The following is a 22571-nucleotide window of genomic DNA, read 5'->3' as shown; positions in this document are numbered from 1 at the left end:
TCCAGTTTTTGTCGTTTATGGCAGTAACGGGTGTTTTCTAAGCCATTCGGCGTTGACGTCACTTTGGGGAGACATGGTGGAAGGTCAACGTTTTCTTTATATCTAGCGATTATGTCATTCAGATAAATACCGGTAAACTTAATAATAATAATAATAATTAATAATAGATAATAATAATTTATCAGTTTTTTATAGCGCTTTTCTAAGTACTGTGGCAACCCCACGCCGGCGGGCCTGGAGGAAACTCGTCAACGCTCTGAACAGCGCCCTCTTTATGGACAAGTAGTCCAAGGGAGATACATCCCCTTTAACACGGCTGTAACCGCCCACCAATCAAGCAGGCACAGACAATCATGGGGATTGAGATCACCTGGGGGAAGGCAGCAGCAGAGGAGTATTAGGGGCCGAACACACCAGTCAAGGAAGAGAGACGCAGAGGCGAGACCGACATGCTTTCGCCCTAACGTGTGGTATACATTCCCCTAGGAATAGCTGAAGGACGGCGGGAGCAACATTCGCGCCGGACACCAAGACGGGCCAGGCCGGAGATCCCCCACCCCTTTTCCCCATAGTGGAAGTTGCCTTAGTTAATTTATGATTTTCCTTATTCCCCTGAGCGGTCCTGAAATAAAACCCTCGTTCCGACACCGGGCTTGAGCGTCCTTTATTGGGAATCCCAGCCACCGACCACTGGGGTAGCCACAGTACTCAAAGACGCTTTACAAATAAGAAAGGAATACATACAGACAGTACAGACAATCAAACAAAAGGGAAAAATAAATAAATAAATGAATAAACAACACAACAATAGGCAACACATTAAGAGAGTGGGGAGAGTGGAAGATGGCGGAGGATGATTTGTCAAATGTTGTAGGTGGTCCTGAAGAGATAGGTTTTAAGTGGACTTTTGAATGAACAGAGTGTATCAGAGTTTCGGATGGCCAGAGGGAGGGAATTCCAGAGGGTAGCAGCGGCGATGGCGAAGGCTCTGTCCCCCAGGGTGCGATACTTGGTCTTGGTGACGGAGGTGAGAGGGTTGGCATCAGCAGAGCGTAGGCGGCGAGTGGGGGAGTGGCGATGGAGGAGATCTGTTATGTACGAGGGTACAAAGTTGTTCAGCGCTTTGTAGGTGGTGAGGAGAATCTTGAAATTGATGCGTTGATTTATTGGAAGCCAATGAAGTTGACTGAGGATGGGAGTAATGTGTTCTCTGGAGGGGGAGTTAGTTAGCAGTCGGGCAGCAGTTTTGAACATATTGCAATTTTTGAAGAATAGTGGAGGGGAGGCCATACAGAATGTTATTAAAATAGTCGAGTCTGCAAGTAATGAAGGCGTGGATTAGTGTTTCGGCAGCTGAGGATGAAAGGGTGGGTCGAAGGCGTGCAATGTCGCGGAGGTGGAAGAAGGATGTTTTCCTGACGCTGTTTATGTGTGACTTGAAGGAGAGCGTGGGGTCCATGATGATGCCGAGGTTTCTGACCAGGGGGGAGGGAGTGACAGAGTGACCATCGGTGCAAAGTGAGAAGTTCTGGGAGGTGGGGATGATGGTTTTTTGGCCGAAGATAATGATTTCAGTTTTATTGTCGTTGAGTTTGAGGAAGTTGTGGTCCATCCAGGTTTTGATGTCAGTGAGGCAGTTGGTGAGAGTGGATAGGATAGCAGGAGTAATGGCTGTGGTGGTGTTGTATAGTTGGGTATCGTCTGCGTAACAGTGAAATAGAAGACCATGGCGGCGGATGATGTGACCTAGTGGGAGCATGTAGAGGATGAAGAGGATGGGGCCAAGCACTGAGCCTTGGGGGACTCCGTGTGAGACAGGGATGGTGTGGGATTTGTGGTTGTTGATGGAGATGTATTGGAATCTTTCAGGTAGGAGGTGAACCAGGAGAGAGCGGAGTCAGTTATGCCAATGGATTGCAGACGGCTGAGGAGGATGGAGTGATTGACGGTGTCAAAGGCAGCACTGAGGTCGAGGAGGAGGAGAATGGTGAGGGAGCTGGAGTCAGAGGAGAGTAGGAAGTCGTTGGGGACTTTAGGTAGGGCTGTTTCAGTACTGTGGTGGGTTCGGAAGCCGGATTGGAATGTTTCGTATAGGTTATTGGAGAGGAGGTATTGCTTGAGTTGTGTTGCGACGGCTCTTTCCAGTAGTTTTGAGAGGAATGTGAGGTTGGAGATGAGTCTGAAATTGTTGGGGTCGTCGGAGTCAAGGCCAGGTTTTTTTAAGGAGGAGGGTGACGGCAGCAAGCTTAAGAGGTGGGGGAACGGTGCCAGGGTTAGGGAGGAGTTGATGGTGTCTGTGATGAGTGGGGCGAGAGAGGTGAAACAGGCTTTGACGAGTTCAGAAGGCATGGGGTCCAGCGGGGAGGTGGAAGATTTCATGGTGGAGAGTATTTTGGAGAGGTCTGCTGTGGTTATGGGTGAGAAGATGGAAAGCCGGTGGTCAGGGGTGAAGGAAGTGGAGGTTCTGAGTCAAGGCTTGTGGCAGAGGAGTGGCAAGCTTGTTGTGGATGATTTCTATCTTGGAGTGGAAAAATGATAGGAAGTTATTGCATTTCCCCGGGGTGAATGAGGATGAGATGTTATCCTGGGGTTTGAGGAGTTTATTTATGGCGGAGAAAAGAGTGTGTGGGTTGGAGGATCCAGGATGAATGATGCCAGAGTAGAAGACAGATCAGGCTTTGTTGAGTGCTGATTTGTAGAGGTGCATGTGCTCTTTGTTGGCGAGGGCGTGCACTGTGAGACCGGTTTTCTTGTGTAGTCGTTCTAGTTGTCTAAGTTGTTTTTTGAGTTTGTGAAGTTCCGGGGGGAACCAGGGGGCCGAGTGACTGAACTAAAACTGACAGTTTTAGTTTTCAGGGGGGCACGTTTGTTGAGGGAGGTAGACAGTGTGTTGTTGTAGATGTTGACAAGGTCCATGGGGGCTGGATTTACAGGAAAGGTGAGGCCGGAGAGAGTGTTTGATATGCAGGTGGAGAGAGAAACTGGACAGATGGATTTAAGATTGGGGAAAGTGATTTTGCGGTCCTGTTTGGGTTCGGGGGCGGGAATGTCAATGACAAGTGAGATGGCCAGGTGGTCAGAGATGGAGAGGTCGGTGCTGGAGACATTGTGGATGTGGAGGCCAGTGGAGCAAACCAGGTCTAGGATGTGCCCGGGGTTGTGGGTGGGAAAGTTGATGTGTTGGGTGAAGCTAAAGCAGTTGAGTAGGTCCAGGAAGTCCAACATTGACACACACGCATGTACGCACACACACACACACACACACACACACACACACACACACACACACACACACACACACACACGCACACACACACACACACACACACACACACACACACACACACACACACACACACACACACACACACACACACACACACACACACACACACACACACACACACACACAGGAGGAGGGGGAGGGTTAAAAACGATATACTTCATAGAACGCAACCCCTCTTACTTCTTGGGCCACATTATATCTGTGTATTGTGTATGTGTGTGTGTGTGTGTGTGTGTGTGTGTGTGTGTGTGTGTGTGTGTGTGTGTGTGTGTGTGTGTGTGTGTGTGTGTGTGTGTGTGTGTGTGTGTGTGTGTGTGTGTGTGTGTGTGTGTGTGTGTGTGTCTGGTTTGAATTTGTGGGAAGGCTGAGGTGCCAATCACATTCTGGGCCTTAAACCTTATACAACTTATAATAACTCAACTCATACTGAATTACAAGCATATATGTAACTATTCATAATGTTATATGATCAGTCTCTTGTTATTTTACTTACTTGCTCTACTTTATTTTTATTTTATTGCATTTATTATTATTTTCTAGAGCACTGGAATTTCATCTCCAGCAATGACTGCTATTGCATTTTTGTAATTAGACAAAATAAAGAACTTGATCTTGAAGTTACGCTGCCACCTGGTGGATATCCTAATACACTACAGAGCTCTCTGTGTGTGTGTGTGTGTGCGTGCGTGCGTGCCTATGTGTGACAGTGGGAGGAGTCGGGTAGGTACGATGACCAACTTTGGACTTTTTATATAGCCAAAGCTTTCCGCGTTGCTTTTCTTCTGTAGCTGCCTGTAGGGAAGTGAAGAAGAGTGTGTAATCCAAATGGCGTTAGAGGGCAGAACGGCGGTGGTGACTGGTGCAGCGCAGGGGATAGGAAGAAGTATTTCTGAGATTCTTCTTAAAAACGGTGCCAAGGTAAAGTTCTACTTGCAACGCGAATTTAACTGCGAATGGGACATTCTGCATGTTGTTCAAGTAAGATCGAGAAGGCTTTTTTTTTTTTTGTGATAAAGTGATAAACGGAGACTATTAATTTATTTTTCTCAGGTTGCACTGTTGGATGTCGCTGAAGCTACTGGGACCACCTTGAAGAAGTCCCTGGATGGGCAATATGGACCGGAGCGCACACTGTTCATCCCCTGTGACGTTCAATCCCAGCAGCAGTTTAAAGGTCCGAATACAGAAACCTACATATATTTTGGCTATGTGTGTGATTCAATGTAGATTAGAACATCAAAGGTCATGACTGGATACGGTCATTGTATTTTGTTTGGTTTTAAATAGCTGCCCTGCAGAAAGCTGTAGAGACATTTGGACATGTTGATATTTTCTGCAACAACGCGGGCATCGCCAATGAAAATGATTGGGAGAAGGCAGTCTCCATTAATCTGGTAAACCCAAGAGATATCATTTTTAATACGTTTCTGTATATTTGAAAGAGATGCGTGTATTGCTGTGGTGCTTGCTTGTAAGACTACCCCTATCCCTAGATGGGCGTTGTGAGAGGATCTTACCTGGCTCTGGAACACATGAACAAACTGAGCGGAGGTCAGGGAGGAGTGATCATCAACATCGCGTCCCTAGCAGGTACAGGCCCAAAAACGCCACTGTAAAGTGAGCACTAATACCAGTAGGTATAAGTGTAAAGACTTTTGTGTGTGTGTGTGTGTGTGTGTGTGTGTGTGTGTGTGTGTGTGTGTGTGTGTGTGTGTGTGTGTGTGTGTGTGTGTGTGTGTGTGTGTGTGTGTGTGTGTGTGTGTGTGTGTCTGTGTGTCTGTGTGTGTGTGTGTATGTAGGGCGTGTAGGTTAAGGGTTTACTCTGTAAACATTCATCTATTTATTCATGCTGAATGTCAACATTCTGATTCTGAATGTCCCGCCCTGATAAGGCTGAACACTCTCGTAGTGGATGATTACAGGACAGCCCACCCACACATCTGATGACTTCCCATGGCGTGCCTGTAGCCCTCATAGCTGGCTACCGGCATGTGTGTGAGTGAGATAATGTGACCCACCCCTTGCTATCGCTAGTTAGTATCATATTCGATTGGCTATTCATATGATATTCAACCTGAATAACCAATCATTAACTATTGTTAACTATGGGACAGAACACATGTTTGGATTGGTTTGACCCAAGAGCTTGGTTTTACCCTTTCACCCAGAATGCTGGGTTGTATAAGAATGCTGGGTTGTTTATTTGACCCAACCTATAGCCCTTTCCAACCACTATAAGATGGACCTTCTCCAGATTATACCCAGACGGGCTGCTGTAGGTGCCGACACAAGTTTACACTTTCCAGGCCCCTTTTATCTTCACGCATATATTTCGATTTCTAACTTCTCTCTGCTTCACTCTTCTGTTGGTACACAGAAGGGGGGCCCCCATCAGTACCTCTTGTATAGGGGCCCAGGACTTGGTGCAACGGCCCTGCGGACTACCGCTGCATACTTTCTGCACCCGTCCTCCCACTCGCTCCAACTAGGAGCCACCCCTCACCTAAAGTATCCAGCGTATCTCCAACATGTTTGAACGCGCCTGTTGCCGCAAGATGCATAGCTAGATGCATATTGGTTTGTCTGAGGGGGAGAGATATTCAATCCTAAAATGTGGTTTTGTTGTATGCCCGCGCGTGTGCATGTGCGTGTGTGTGTGCATGTGCGTGTGTGTGTGTGTGTGTGTGTGTGTGTGTTACAGGACTTGGTCCATTTCCAGGTGCACCCGTGTATACAGCAACCAAACATGGGGTGGTTGGATTCACAAGATCAATGGCGGTAAGCAATGTCTAAAGGATAGGGAGCTGGGGTTTGAACCAGAGCTTTTCCGAAATTGGTGATGCTACAAGCTAAGCATTCATCCTCTGGCTCGTTCATTGACCTAAATAACAAATTTACTACTTTACCTATATCAAATAGAGATCCCGACCTTTGGTTTGTTGAATTTAACAGATTGAACAACCTGGCCATTGTTTTTGTTCTCTTCGATGTTCCAGGCAACCTCCAAGATGTCAGGCTATGGTGTACGTTTTAACATGATTTGCCCTACCTTCGTTCAAACGGACATCATCAATTCCCTGACTTGCCCGGCAGCTCTTGGACAATTCGCCCACCTTGCAGATCCCACCAGAAAATTAATGGAACAGCATGGAGTTTTGGAGTGAGTTATTGCCTATTATGAGTCAACGTCGAATCCTCCTTAAATGTCAATAGCTTTTGAATGCCACCACATTTACAAATATGTTTTGATGTTCCAGTGTGTCTCGGGTGAGCGAAGGCTTCCTCCAGCTGCTGTTGGATGAAACCAAAGATGGCGAAGCTCTCGTTGTGGTCAGTAAAGGATCACAGTACTACACGTTTCCATCATTATAATGGCATTTCAGAAAATCATAGACATTTATGAAATCCTGAACCCCATTGAAAGATACGCCTTCTAGATACCATCGATCTTTGTAATCTTGTGCTCAAACTATTTAAACTGTACTGAAGCCAAATCATGGTCTTAGATTTGAGGACCAGCATGCTGCTTTAATGCTCTTGCAATCTCTTTCTTTTATAAGCCGTATATTTTACTTTTAAACAATGTCACACGAGAGGGAGTGCTTCAGTAGAGATATTCAGTACAACAGCACAAGTGGGATATTGCAGTTGTAGCACGAGTGTGATATTACAGTTGTACATGCACAATGCATTTGCTCACAGTAATAAACAACATAAAAAGATTTAAAGATTTATCTGCCAACCCAAAAAGTTCAGAAACTGGACTGGGAATGGGCTGTTGTTAATATTTTCCTGCACACAAGCTTGCTACTTTGTCTAGGTCATACCCGCATGCCAGCTATTATATATAATCTACATTTGTCTGTATGGTTCCATTTATCTATTGTGCCTATTCGTGCCTATTCAAATCTATTGTGATCCAGCATAATCAAACGGTATGATTCTTCATGTTAATAACAGAAACACATGTAAAGCAAAGTGATACCAAGTATAACCAGCTAAAGTCCTCGTGCTGTTATACTTGTATCAGTTCCCATGGAAGGCCTCTCGTCCAAACAAATGAATTTTTCGGAACTAACTGTTGAAATGATTAATTGCTATTAATAGCATTTAACATTATCAGTGATAGTCATGAATTGCAAATTGAAAAGGCCTTAACTTCACCATATTTTAATAAACTATTTGATTTCAAAGTATATTTGAGATGTCCAAATAATGTGTCCATCAAGTTACACGATGGATAGATCAGTGTCCCTCAGGCTGGTGGTCGGCTGACCGAGCTGCTGGGCTAGAGTTCATCAATTGACATCTGGGTGGACACTTTTATTTCACAAGATGATACAATTTATATCGGGGTCATGAAATAACTGATTTGCAAATGACCAACCCGTATCTCGTTTATCACCAGCAATTGTATCAAGTTTCTCTTGCAATGTTTATCCAAACACATGTTTATTGTTTTATTGTCTTGCTTGCTTTGAATAAACATACCAGTATCTCTCTTTCTGTTTACCTATCATTAAGTATTTTTACAAGAAGCAGAACATTTTCCATAGCAGAACCTTGACAAACCGGTCCAAATTTCAATGTTATTGGAGACTATGGATGATAATGAAACAACACGCATATAGGATGTCCAATGTGCGATTGCACTAGATCCTAAGCTCTTATTAGTGGAACTTAAATTATATAATGGTATTGATACCTTTAGTGCTTAGATTATACAAAATATCAAACAAATGACTAAGTACTTTTTAATATTTAGTAATTACATACATTTTTTATCAACCACACATATTGCTGAAAGCTGTTTCTGTGACAACATACACAAATGCATGACATAATATACAATGGGTCAAGCTTCAGTTCTTTTTGGTGAACAACAAAAGAAAAACTGGATCTCTTTTAATACATTCAGTTTTGTTCTTTTAAGTAGTTTTCTTAGGCAACAAGCAGGGCATTTTTTGTGTAGTTTCCTTAGTCTACAAGCAGGGTATTTTTTGTGTAGTTTCCTTAGTCTACAAGCAGGGTCTTTTTTACACTATGCTTCATATTCAAAAGGGTTTTGCATCCACATGACAACGTTTCGATAACCGTCCTCGTGCACACGGAACCTAACGACTGAAAATGGTGTGTGAGGCCAATAGGTGGTGGTGTAACTTTTCTGCTCAAATATGCAAAGAAAAGGAAATACCTATTTTTTTTTATATTTGTGAAGAGCATGGGGTTCAGTATATGTAAACCCTTCCAGTGATGCACGTGAACATGGAGCCTCCTGGCTAGCGGTTGAAGAACGTCCACAGTAGGAAGGAGCTAATCGCCGAGCTGCTGACTGAACACAATTGTTTTTAAACAGACGTATTGTTTTTTCTATAATTTCTGTTTTAAATTGTACTGTAACTTCAGTGCCTTCCATATATTTTAACTGCATAGGAATCCACTGCATTCTGTGTCTATATTTAGTTAGTACATTCATCCTAACATCTTTGGCATTTTACTTGACACAATGTTGCAGCAAAGTTCTTTATTAAAAGAAAATATAACTTATGCGATTTATTTTTGTATATGAGGATAATGGCTGGTTGAAGCAGCCTCACCTGGCCCGAGTCAGACTGATTGAACTCTGGGGGCTGGGTGAGGCTGCACACCTGTTGTGCCTTGAGTAACCAATCCGGGTCGGGTTACTTCATAAATACGACCTGATTCATAAAGCATTGTCCTTCAAAATACAATAGACCAGTTTTCAACATCATCATCCTGTGATCTGGTTATGGAGGAGAGGGGTGTGGGGTGTGGCCACCAACATTGCTATGGTATGCTTGTCACAAACGGAAATAAACGGAAAAATTTCGGTTTGAAAAAACAACAGTTTGAAGAAACATTCTTTCATACTGTTTACATGAGTCCTTCCAAAGCAACTATAAAGTTTATACAAGTATAAAAATGTAAACAAAGAAAGGTCAAGATAACAAACTTTACTAAAAATAATAGAAACGGCCAAATTTCAGACCACATGCAAATATAACTAACTACGGGTTCCGATTCTGTTCCTGATTTGGATCGCTGGCTCCCTCCATGGTGGTGACCATCTCTCAACCAGCCGTAACCCAGAAGCAGTAGACTGCTGCATGTGCTGCAGCCTCCTGTCCTCTCTCTCCCCCTGTGAGTCTCTCTCTCCCCCTGTGAGTCTCTCTCTCCTCCTGTGAGTCTCTCTCTCCCCCTTTGAGTCTCTCTCTCCCCCCCTGTGAGTCTCTCTCTCCTCCTGTGAGTCTCTCTCTCCCCCTGTGAGTCTCTCTCTCCTCCTGTGAGTCTCTCTCCTCCTGTGAGTCTCTCTCCCCCTGTGAGTCTCTCTCTCCCCCTGTGAGTCTCTCTCTCCCCCTGTGAGTCTCTCTCTCCCCCTGTGAGTCTCTCTCCTCCTGTGAGTCTCTCTCCCCCTGTGAGTCTCTCTCTCCTCCTGTGAGTCTCTCTCTCCCCCTGTGAGTCTCTCTCCTCCTGTGAGTCTCTCTCTCCTCCTGTGAGTCTCTCTCCTCCTGTGAGTCTCTCTCCCCCTGTGAGTCTCTCTCCCCCTGTGAGTCTCTCTCTCCCCCTGTGAGTCTCTCTCTCCCTCTGTGAGTCTCTCTCCTCCTGTGAGTCTCTCTCCTCCTGTGAGTCTCTCTCCCCCTGTGAGTCTCTCCTCCTGTGAGTCTCTCTCTCCCCCTGTGAGTCTCTCTCTCCCCCTGTGAGTCTCTCTCCTCCTGTGAGTCTCTCTCCCCCTGTGAGTCTCTCTCTCCTCCTGTGAGTCTCTCTCTCCCCCTGTGAGTCTCTCTCCCCCTGTGAGTCTCTCTCTCCCCCTGTGAGTCTCTCTCTCCCCCTGTGAGTCTCTCTCTCCCCCAGTGAGTCTCTATCTCCCCCTGTGAGTCTCTCTCTCCCCCTGTGAGTCTCTCTCTCCCCCTGTGAGTTTCTCTCTCCCCCTGTGAGTCTCTCTCCCCCTGTGAGTCTCTCTCTCCTCCTGTGAGTCTCTCCTCCTGTGAGTCTCTCCTCCTGTGAGTCTCTCTCTCCCCCTGTGAGTCTTTCTCTCCTCCTGTGAGTCTCTCTCTCCCCCTGTGAGTCTCTCTCCCCCTGTGAGTCTCTCTCTCCTCCTGTGAGTCTCTCTCCTCCTGTGAGTCTCTCTCCTCCTGTGAGTCTCTCTCTCCTCCTGTGAGTCTCTCTCTCCCCCTGTGAGTCTCTCTCTCCCCCTGTGAGTCTCTCTCTCTCCCCCTGTGAGTCTCTCTCTCCCCCTGTGAGTCTCTCTCCTCCTGTGAGCTTCTCTCTCCTCCAGTGAGTCTCTCTCTGCTCGGCCCTGTGACTCTCTCTCACATAATAACATAACCGCATGTAGACTAATAGATTTATTCCCAGTAACGTAGGTCTATTTGATCAATATACACTACAGTGATCCATACACTGCATCTATCTTTACAAAATCTATACGCCAACTAAAAACAAAACATAATACAGTCAAACGACCGTTTGACAGTTTGAGGGTTACTGGCCTTAAGCATTGTCATCTGGGATTCTGGTCTCTGAACCCAGCAAATATTTCGTCCACATGCTCAGAACGTGGCAAGATTTGGTGCACAAATTACCAAACCCTTTCGTGTTGGTGGAAAAGGTGTAAGAGAGGAAATACAGCAAGGATTTGGAGATTAAAATATGGTTTGAATGAGAGGGATTATGTTGTGTTAGTCACGGCATATCCATGTAGGTAGTTGAATATTTATTTTATAGCTTGGTAATGGTATGACACAAGGCCTTTATGTCATAGCTGATCATTGGGATAAGCACTGTGTTGCCACTTACTATACTTCAATTTTACGTTGAACATATCCCTGTATTGACTAAAGGCATCTCTCAGTTCTCAACCCTTGTCCTCATCCTTCTCAATGTTAGCCTGGGAACAGATTCATTTTTTTGCCCAGAACACAAAGGCCACCCGAGAAGGACATTCCTCAGCCATTAGTTTAATTTCTTGTACAGTCTTGTTTTTGTCAATGCATATTGCCCCTGTATTTCTAAGTTGTAGTTCAACTGACCTAACTTGTTTGAAATGCTTATAACCCTGCTTCTTAACCCCACAATAATAACCTTCTTTCGTAGGGCGGAAGGCTACACCCTGTCCCCATAAAGGGGTATGTACTTCTCCAGAGCCAAACCACAGAATTCCTATGAGGGAGAATCAATTGATGCCCACAGTCAATCAGAGGATTTCCCCATGCAGTGTAACAATGAAGCCATTCAACGGACTGGTAGAGCCTGACCTCTCAGCAGGCTCACTGAGGGACAAGCTGCTCTGTTGGATTGTCAACATCATCTCCCTGGAAAAAAAAAGAAGCTCCGCCAAGGCACTCCTTTGTTTTGAACAAGAGAGGGTCTTTCTCCTGCATTTTCTCTCCTTCCCCAGCATACTGCTCCCATTGCTGCTGCTCTATGTCTCTCTGCTCCAGCTCCTTTGACATGCTGGTGTTGCCCTGTCTCTCTCTACTCCAGCTTGTTTCACATGCCTGGTGCTGCTCTGTCTCTCTGCTCCAGCTCCTCTGACATGCTGGTGTTGCCCTGTCTCTCTCTACTCCAGCTTGTTTCACATGCCTGGTGCTGCTCTGTCTCTCTGCTCCAGCTCCTCTGACATGCCTGGTGCTGCTCCTGTCTCTCTCTGCTCCTCAGCTGCCCTCCTCCTCAGCCGGTCCCATTCAACAGCCTCCCTTTAAATCGGAGGTGCATTGCTGTGGCCTCATGCATGAAGGCTTGGATGTCTGCCTCCTGATAGCGATTGGAAAGGTTCTCCAGCACCTTCAGTCATTCCCTGTTGGTCATTTGTCATTCCGTCTTGTCATTAAAACCGATTACCTTTATTCACGTATCCTGACTCTGTGTCCTGCATGTCAATGCAGGGGGGTTGAAAGTGTTCTTGTGTTTTTTTAGGTTCGATTTTGGCAATTCAACAGATTAAATTGAATGTGAATTACAGCGATGTGACGCTGCGGGAAAAATGAGGTTGCGAGTACTTCATGAGACTCAGAACGTGTATTTGGTTCAGAGTTTTTGGTGTTTCATGAGGAGTGGCTTTTCAGACAGTTTGTTGTCAGTGTGTTAGGACTGTATTACTTTTTTTGCGTGTTCCTCCGGAAGCTAGGGGGTAAAGGGCATATGACGCCTTTGACACGATATGCAAGCAAGATATTTGATATATGGATTAATGTAAATTAATTGTGGCGCACATAGTCGACCATTTATGCAATGCAAATGATTCAGTGTACTCATCAATCTTTCCGCATACCCCCTGCAATCTGCTCACTTTCAACTAGGGGTAGGCCTACGTGTCCCTTCACTTGGGACCCCCTGATCTACCTAATACATTGTAGGCTTTATAATATATACAGACGGAACCCTGCACTTCCAGCAAACGCTTCTATCGGGTGAAGCTAAGTTTGGATGGCGGTTCTGCGGACATAGTGCTGGTGGGTGCTCGCATCCTCTTACCTGCAACTGCAAGTCATATTTTTCGAATGCCTGAGTTGAATCCGCTTGACCAATTAAACACCTTCGACCAGTCACCGGCTGAGGTATGGCCTTAAACCCTAAAACGTTACCCCACATTATCAATATAAATATAAAATTGGAAATGACTGAGCCAACATTTCTACAGAAGATTTCAAATTAAATTAGATCTATTAAACGCTGGGTCATCAAATTTCCGTCCTTTTAAAAATATTGTGTGGATGAGACGTAATGCTGTCTGCGGCAACCTCTTAAGAAGAACAGCAGGCTGGTGTCGACTGGGGAGGAGATGAATGGAAGTCTGTTAAGATGCAGAGCTACGCATCCTTCTGCCTTGGGAAGACTTTACATAAAAGTAAAACAGCTTGCAATAGAAGTAAACATATGGACACACACCTGGGACCATGGCCCAGGATCAATCTATCTATATCGCTCTGTTCAATTTCGCTGTGCAATGACTATACAAGGAATTATATTCTCTCTCTCTCTCTCTCTCTCTCTCTCTCTCTCTCTCTCTCTCTCTCTCTCTCTCTCTCTCTCTCTCTCTCTCTCTCCCTCTCTCTCTCTCTGACTCTTTGCTTTTTGGAGCGCACATATATTGGTTTAAACGGCATGACTGGTCAGTGCCCGACTGGTCAGTGGCCAACTGGTTAGTGGCAGGTTTACAGATTTATTTTTAGTGCCTCTGTATGGGAACTCAAATTCCCATAACTTTCTCTTGCTTTATCCATCTTTCACACTTGGATGCTATCCGTCCAGTGTTCAAGGGTTTGTGGAGTGTTAGAATTATGAGGGATGCTGTGTTTCCCATCTGCGGCCAATAGATGGCGGCATCATGCTTTTCATGTCGATTTAGCTTCGTCTCATCTAAATCAAAGTATACAATTATAAGGTTTAGCAATGGTTTAGGGTAGAATCATATAATAGTAGCTACATACAGCCCAACATATATACAACTTGTGGCTTTAAGTGTAGGCTTATAATGGCGTGAAAGCCCGAAACCCATTAGAACACATTGGGAAATTGTAAACGAATATATATATAGAGGTTAGTTATTTTATTTCATATAGTGTGCTTTTATAATTGAACACGTTGTGCCTTGTCCTTAATGGCACCGCAGAGCTCTTTTGCTCAAATCCTCTGGCCAGACCCGGGCGCGCAACAGCCATCATGAGGAAGATGAGGAAAAGGCAAAGCGCGCACATTGGCTGCAGTCACAACCACGGGGATCTCTGCCGTGTTTGTGGACTATCCACACTTGGGAATATATTGCTTAAAATGGGACGGTTCCTAAGTGCTGTCTGAAAATAAAACACAACTATGCAGAACGAACGACGAAGTAACCAACGCGTGGACCACTGAGACGGGACAGAGAGAATCCCGCCAAGGGGTGCGAAGTGCCGATGTGCCAAATGTTGCCTCGTTCTGGACCACTGGATGTGTATCGCTTGAATGGATGTTCACTTTGATTCTTATGCATTCTACTAGGCTTCTGCGGACTTGACCGGATAGTGCCACTGCTATTCGCTTTTATGAATGACCTGATTGGCATTGAATTGGATTTATAGCGTACCCCCCTCCTCCCACGCTAAAAAAGACCTAAAGATAGACTCTGGATTTATTGCCTCCTGTTTCCTCTCGCTCATACCTGTGGATGCCCAAACGCAAGCAGAGCGCGCAGTCCCTCCAGTGATGCAGGAGACCTCTGGGATAGCTATATGTGCACAGGGGTACATGGTGTCTTTCGAAGTACACTGCCAACATCCTTTACGGTTAGTACAAACTCGACTGTTGAAGCGAAACGATTTGGAAGGGTTGGATGGAAACATTGCTTTTTTTGTGTTCGCAAACGAGCATTTGACCTCTTCCACCTGGAGTACAGCAGCACGTCGGCTGGATGCAGGCGCTGCGCTGCTGCTGTGCTTTCCAACGATCCATACATAAGACTTTCCATGGCGTACTGCTTCCACGAGGAAACGAGGGAACTTTCGACGGCTGTTTTTGATGTGCACACGACCGTTGTCTCCGTGACCCAGCAGCTGCGATGATTTTCCAGATGATATCACGTTCAGCGCCAGGCAATGTGAAGACAATACATGTGGAGTTCGGATTATCTTTTACTGGCAACAAATGCATAACCACGCAGAAACGCCTCGGGATCATCCAATCCGATTAATGCAGCGGGGGAAACAATCCCTTGAAGTTATCAATGAGCTGGCTTATAAGGTTGACGATTGACCCCATGTCTATTTTCTTAACAATTTTGCAACCAAATGATGTGAAACTTTCACAGACCGGTTTAACAAAAATGAAATAAACGAAGCGTAAGGTTTGCAAAGTGACATGCGGACAGCTGGGGGAACTACTGCCGGATTTCACGCTAGAATGTCTGCTGCTGCTGCTGCAGGAATTAATGAAAGGGACGGAATACCGTAGGGAATACTCATCAGAGGAGAAATGGCTGCTACGGTAAGGAATATCGAGATGACCCAGTCTGTGGGAGAGCTGGTGCCGAGACAGCACGCCTCTCCTCCAGCCAGGCTCTCCGTCTAACCCCCAGCCCACCACACACAGCTGCAGCAGAGGGGGATTGTGATGGGGTGACTTCCGAGAGCCTCCTGAGTTGCCCCCCCTGTTCTCTGTTTGAATCGCGGAGTGAGATAAACGATGGATCATAATTTCTCATCCGTGCGAGATGGCGTGTTGCTATCCCCCGAGAGAGACTCCCCCAAGCGTGTTTTGACGGGATGCTTCCTCTTCCTCCTCATCCTCACCACGTTGCTGGGCAACACACTCGTGTGCGTCGCCGTCACCAAGTTCCGCCACTTGAGGTCAAAGGTCACCAACTTTTTCGTCATCTCGCTCGCCATATCCGACCTCCTGGTGGCCATCCTCGTCATGCCGTGGAAAGCGGCCACGGAGATCGTGGGCTCCTGGCCCTTCGGCGCGTTCTGCAACGTCTGGGTGGCGTTTGACATCATGTGCTCCACGGCGTCCATACTGAACCTGTGCGTCATCAGCGTGGATCGCTACTGGGCCATCTCCAGCCCCTTCCGCTACGAGCGCAAAATGACTCCTAAGGTGGCGTGTCTGATGATCAGCGTGGCGTGGACCCTCTCGGTCCTCATCTCCTTCATCCCCGTGCAGCTCAACTGGCACAAGGCCCAGACCACCGGCCACGGCGCCGACCTCAACGCCACCTTCCCGGTGGACCTGCCGCCGGACAACTGCGACTCCAGCCTGAACCGCACCTACGCCATCTCCTCGTCCCTCATCAGCTTCTACATCCCCGTGGCCATCATGATCGTCACCTACACGCGCATCTACCGCATCGCGCAGAAGCAGATCCGCCGCATCTCGGCCCTGGAGCGGGCGGCCGAGAGCGCCAAGCACCGCCACGGCAGCATGGGCCACAGCTCCGCCATGGAGGGCGAGAGCTCCTTCAAGATGTCCTTCAAGCGGGAGACCAAAGTGCTGAAGACGCTCTCGGTCATCATGGGCGTGTTCGTGTGCTGCTGGCTGCCATTTTTCATCCTCAACTGCATGGTGCCCTTCTGCGAGGCGGCGCGGGCCGGCGCCGGCGGCGGCGACGACGACTTCCCCTGCATCAGCTCCACCACCTTCGACGTGTTCGTGTGGTTCGGCTGGGCCAACTCCTCCATCAACCCCATCATCTACGCCTTCAACGCCGACTTCCGCCGGGCCTTCTCCATGCTGCTGGGCTGCCACCGGCTGTGTCCGGGCAGCAACGCCATCGAGATCGTCAGCATCAACAACAACGCCGGCGGCGGCGGCGGCGGCGGTCACCCCCCTCTGTCCAGCACCAACTCCCAGTACCAGCCCAAGAGCCACATCCCCAAGGAGAGCCACCCCTCGGCCAACTACCTGATCCCCCACAGCATCCTCTGCCAGGAGGAGGAGCCGGACAAGGAGGGCCGGGGGATCTGTGGCCCCGGGGGCGGGGAGGGGGAGGGGCTGGGGATGTTGGACAGCAGCGAGGCTGAGACGCGCGCGGCGGACGCTTCAGGGAACTCCGACAGCGACGCGGACGTCTCCCTGGACAAGATCAATCCCATCACGCAGAACGGACAGCATAAAGGCCTCCCCTGCTGAGCCAGTGCAGGGAGCTGATGGCTCTTTGTGTGTGCGTGTGTGTTTGTGTGTGCGCGTGTGTGTGTGGGGATGGAGGCGGGCAATGTGCACAGAGGCCGTGGGAAAGGGGGTTTCACACATGGCGACGGTGATGTCCCCAAGGAGTTAGATAACGGAGCGGACGTTACAGAACAGGACATCTTGTTGAAAATCACTGAGGAACCTTAACAATTTTTCCATGGAACCTAACCGAATGTTTAAAAAAGTGAAGGCACTTTATTCTGGATATAACTATCTGCAAAAGACATTCAGCATTTATTATAGTATTATACAATGCAGATTTGCTGATGAAATGTCATGATTCGTTTCCAAGATGCAGGCACATAATGTGTCCATCTGGTAGGATGTACAGTTTTTGGTGACACCAAATCTATCCTGGAGAGATTTACAACCAGTATTTACAACAGAGGGCGGTGTAGTAATAATAGCTGTTTGTGTTGTAAGTAGCAGCTTTGTGTCTTTCATATTCTCAAACTAAAAGAGAGCCATCTGGGTGAACTGACTTTGTACTGTGTGTTTATTAGGGGCAGTCTTGCTGGGTGAAATCTGAATGTTGAATTTATTTGAGAAGTCTAATCAGACTCAAAAGGAATGTTAATTTATGTTTGTTAGACTCCTGTGTCCAAAATACTAATTTGAACAAAATACGGAACGGAAAATGTGTAAATACAAGGGAAAATCCACATTTTCTATTTTCTCTCAGTGTTTATGAAGTGGCCCCGGGCCAGGAATCTCCCCTTTGGTTCACTCATGTTTTGAGGCCCCTGGCCGCGTTCCCATATATCTTTTATACTTTTTTACTTTCAAATCTCATCCCCCTTTGCTGTTATATCTCCAGATGTCCAACAATCGTGACATTATTTGCAATTGAGTTTGGTGTGTATGCAGTGGCCCCGGGCCATGTACGCTCGTGTGTGTTTGTATGTGTGCTTGAGCATGAGGAAGTGTGATACTGGGTTGGTGTGTGTGTTTGTGTGTGTGTGTGTGTGTGTGTGTGTGTGTGTGTGTGTGTGTGTGTGTGTGTGTGTGTGTGTGCGTGTGTGTGTGAGCACATAAATGGCAGAAGGAAAGACGTATGAATTATACATTAGCATTTGAGTGCTTAAAGTTGAGGCATGTTTAAAGGCATTTCAAACCCTTCCCTGCCTCCCTGCTGTGCATCTATAGAGGGGCTCACACGCCAAACTGGTTATCCTCCTCCGTCCCTCCTTCCTGTCTCATCTGGTCTCCTAGCCCGCTCTTCACTCCACATCTCAGTCCCCTCCTCCTCCTCTTTCATCGCCCCCGTCTCCTCTGTTCCCCTCACCAATCCTTTCCCTTTATCTCCTCTGGTTTCCTTGTTTCCTCCCCTTGCCTCTTCTCCCCTCTCCCCTTTTTAAACTCAACTTATCCTTCCCTGCTCCTATCTTCAGCCACTCTTCAAACTGTCTTAATTGAATGGATCCTGCTGTCACCCCCATCCAGACTCCCCCCACAGCGAGATCTTTGATCAAACTCTAATTGAATACCAGACGCTTGGAACGAGTCCTGTCAAAATAATCCACGAGGGTTGTACAACTCCGTTCTGCGGTAATGGCTTAAAACTTCGAACTTAAACTGGAGTGGACACGCACACATTTCAACAAAATGGATGATCCCAGCCATCGCTGAGCCATCGCGAATGTCAAATGACCATTAATGCTTAATCTACCAAACTACCACACTTGTAGTTTCTGTTGTTGGAAAATGCTCCCCCCCCCCCATATCAGTGGGCAGCTTTGTCTGACATGGGTTATTTGTATACCTGACAGCTGTTAAGACCGCTCCAAGCTGCTATTTAAAATATTGGCAACCACATCACAGTGAACCAAAATGAAGACTGTGAAAGTTAATTGGAAATATTATTTGTCACTCTCTGCTCTAAAGCAGCTGTTGTTGGAAATAGAAAACATACACAGGGGAGACTGGGCCTGTCGTGGTGGTAATCGCAGGATGGCCGTTTGCTTATGGGTTAGTTTAGGTTTTTCTTTAAAGTAATTCAGGCTTATTTCCCTGTTTGTCGTCCATATACCCTCAGGGTTCAAAACATAGCCTACTTATTCGCTAACATGAAAATAAATCAGATCTTTGCAATTCTTAATCATAATAATGAGATGTTCTGAGCATATCTGCTATCATTAGCAGAGGCTACATGGATGATGCTGCCTTGAATGACACACAAAACCATTCTAAAATGTTTTTGCCACCTCTTAAGTTAATGGCTTATCAACTTCATCAGAGCTTTTCACTTATCAATAATTCCCTCTTGCTCTGTGCCTAATGGCGCCCTAGGTCCAGCAGCCAGGGGACACTGGTTTAGGGCTGGGTTATCCATCACTGTCAGGAGTCTCAGGACTAAACCAATTAGATGTCCTCCTTTTGGAAAATGAAACGCCTTTGACTCGATGCGTGGGCCTATCAGGTGACACCAATGCAACTGGTACTTCTTAGTCTCAGGTCTTCTCAGTCTCCCAATCCTTTGTGGATGCACAGCTGCAGCTTGACCTGAATGCTACATTTGGCTCTTCTCAGAACTAAAGAGGGGGTCGCTGCTGTAAGCTCCACATGTCACTGAGGTTTCTGTCGTCTGGTTTGGTCTGAAGTGCTCGGGTGTGTGGCCCCTCCGTTTTGACCTGTGGGTTTAAGTCACTTTTGACCTCATCAACTCGGACTCTTCCCGCTGCGCTCATCCCCGGCCTCACCCCCTCACCCCCTCACCCGCCTCATCGCGTCAGCCCCTCACCCCTCTCCCCCGCGGCCCCTCCCTGATGCATCCTACCAAAATAGAAGTCCAAGTCATCTCAGATCTATAATAAGATCTGGAGCGGACATAATCTGTCAAGATTGGCAACTCTGCCCTGGGAAAGATGTTTACAGGACTGTTTTTGTTTGCTATCTCCCCCCCCCCCCCCCCTCCCCCCTCTCCAACGTCTGATGCCCCCCCCCCTCTTCCTTCCCTGCTGGGGTTCTGCCAACCGGGGGACGAGGACGGTGGAGTTAATTAGCGAACACACCATGTTTACCTCTAGCAGTTTAATGTTACACAGCAGCAGTCCTCCCAAATGCTTGGTGAGAGAGAGATTATGGAAACAAATAAAGAGGATGAAGGTCATCGGATAGAAAAAATAACAAGGATCATTTTTGTCTTTCAACTGCTACAAAACCGCTCCTGACCAAAAAAGGCAACAGTAAGGGCAGAAAGTTAGTTAACAGCTATTTGAAAGGATAACTGGTTCCTATATGATTGCATCTTTTATTGCGTTTAATTGTTATCGCTGTGTGTGTGACATAGACGTCTATACTGCCAGTAATGATGTTGTAAAAACATTACACATTAACATGTGTAAGTGATACCGTTGCAAAGTGTTGTTTTTATGTTTTATTATATAAAGTTTGATTTGTTTTTGATGAAATCCGTAAATGATGGTCAGGGCCCCGACTCCTCTTAGGAGCTGCATGCATTATCTCTCTAGTAGTTCCACTCATCTTCCAAATCATTTGCCTTTTGCTTTGATTATGGAGGAGGCAAGCAGGCAACCAAGGCAACCAACCACACACAGACACACACACACACACACACACACACACACACACACACACAGGCTTAATGTCTCGCTAGATCCAGGCTTCAATGCCCCTCAGGCCCCCCCCCCCCCCCCCCCCCTAGTAGCTGTTGGGGTGGTGTGTGCGTGTGTGTGTGCATTTGCGTGAGTGTGTGTGTGCGTGCGTGCTTGTGTGGGTGACTGGCATTGCCATCTCTGCAGTAATACACAGGACACAGTAAGACCACCAGAGTGAACATGACATGGCGCGGACTTATACAACCACAACAACAACAAGCTGGGTGAAGCCAACTGCAGCAGAAAACATGCCTAAAAATAACCCAATAAATAAATATAAAGATGATGATGTTTTTTTGTCCTTTATTTTGTAACTTGGTCTGATGGATAATGAATCCTGGAGGCTCTACCTCAACCGAAATTCAATGACTGAACATTATGATGTAACGTTGGGGGATGGTGCGCTTTGTGTGTTCTGCTGCAAAATGAGTATTGTACAAAGATGTTCAAAAATGTAAGCGTGGTGATAAACACAAGTGCTTTTATCTTCTACAAATCCTTAATGTGTGTAGCAAGCTGTAAAGTGCTGTTCCGTTCCCGTGTTGGATAATGATTTATGGTTTAAAGAGCTACGTGATAACGCTCCTTATCGCCAGTTCATTTATTTATTCATTTTCTTTACTTACTTTGCGTGCTTCTACTGATGTGCTGTCATCGAGGCGATGACATCAATGATATTATAACCCTTCATTTTGGTTACAGTATTTAGTACTTGTAGAACATGTGCCATGTGCCTAAGACGTGTAAAAGAAATAAAAAAAATACATGTATTTTCTTTCCATGGTCGTTTGTGGGTTCTCAGAGGGGATGGATGGAGAGAGGGAGGGGATGCCAGGGCCCCTGTGGTGTGTGGAGTGCTGGAGCTCTGGTACTCTGTATGGGAGAGAATGTGGGTGCTTTGTATATCGAAAGATCTGGCCTTTGCCGAGAATCAATGAGCATTGATCTATAATGGTGACGCACATTTTTCGGTCTATTTGAGTCTGGTGTCCTCGTTTTGTTCTACCAACAGCACAGCCAGCCCTGACCCTCCGATGTCTTACGTGGCGGTATATCAACCCTATCCTTGCTGTTCATTACGCTCCGTAAGACTTTTGTGTTTGCTTTTGTATGAAATGGGGGGGGTCGTATATACATTCAGGGGGAGCGGGTGGGTGAAGTTATTTTTAGTTCAAGCGGCACAATTGCAGGATAATAGTGTGTACTTGGGTTGTATTTGTCATCGTCATAGACACAACCAATGAGAGGGCACTGGGTTCAGAGCTGAGATCGCCAGGGCTCCACTAAAACCCTAGGCTGACAGATGGTCTTTAATTAGCATGATCCCTGGCATTAGCATTATGCACTGCGACGCTGTATTTGTCCTCTTACTGCCTAGCATTTGTGTACACTATTTAATAATCCCCGGAGTGAGCAATATAAGATAATTAACAACAACAACAACAACAAAAAAGACAAGGAGAACAAAGATGAGGGAGAGAAGAGTGTTCTTTACAAAGAATTTGACATGTATCCCATGATCAGAAGTCTAACCCTCTCTCTCCACTAAAACCATGTAACTGAAATAGATAATACTCCCTCTAAAACACGCTCTTAAGTCCCGAACACTCTCGCCGATGGCACACATCTGGAGCAGCCCGTTCTTGGCAGTCCATCATGAGATGAGAACGCCTGAACACCAATGTACTTATGGCTAATGTGCAGAGTCACATAAAGCCAATAGGTGTTGCTATTAAAATATAAATATTTAACCATTCATGAAATGCTAGCGTTCAAGCTCCACAATTGTATTACGGCTAGGCTTGGCAATTTATTATAGATGAATTTTCGGTCATATTTGTTGAATTCTCTTTACATCCCAAAAGCAATCAAGGAATCAAATCCAGGGAGGGTTTATACGATCAATGCCGAACACCCTGGCTTAAGCCCCCTCAAAAAACATTAAAGTTACATACAGAGGCCTTAAAAACGTTGTCAGTGAC

The 22571-nt window shown here is 46.4% G+C and overlaps 2 protein-coding genes across 2 annotated transcripts; both read left to right on the top strand.

The window, feature by feature from the left end:
• The first annotated feature begins 4046 nt into the window (after positions 1-4046).
• LOC132460898 (15-hydroxyprostaglandin dehydrogenase [NAD(+)]-like) lies at positions 4047-7788 on the top strand. Its single transcript, XM_060055866.1, has 7 exons — positions 4047-4204; positions 4337-4460; positions 4574-4680; positions 4780-4876; positions 5988-6064; positions 6283-6446; positions 6544-7788. Exons 1-7 carry the CDS (start codon positions 4112-4114, stop codon positions 6656-6658), a joined length of 777 nt encoding a protein of 258 aa, XP_059911849.1. The 5' UTR covers positions 4047-4111; the 3' UTR covers positions 6659-7788.
• A 5825-nt stretch (positions 7789-13613) lies between these two features.
• Positions 13614-19865, top strand: LOC132460850 (D(1)-like dopamine receptor). Its single transcript, XM_060055780.1, has one exon. The coding sequence runs from the start codon at positions 15467-15469 to the stop codon at positions 16910-16912; it is 1446 nt and encodes a 481-aa protein (XP_059911763.1). The 5' UTR covers positions 13614-15466; the 3' UTR covers positions 16913-19865.
• Positions 19866-22571: the final 2706 nt, after the last annotated feature.

The sequence above is a fragment of the Gadus macrocephalus genome, chromosome 7 (assembly GCF_031168955.1).
Source record: "Gadus macrocephalus chromosome 7, ASM3116895v1".
Taxonomy (NCBI): Eukaryota; Metazoa; Chordata; class Actinopteri; order Gadiformes; family Gadidae; genus Gadus; species Gadus macrocephalus.
The sequence above is the reverse complement of the archived record's forward strand: the minus strand, read 5'-3'. Positions and strand labels throughout refer to the sequence as shown.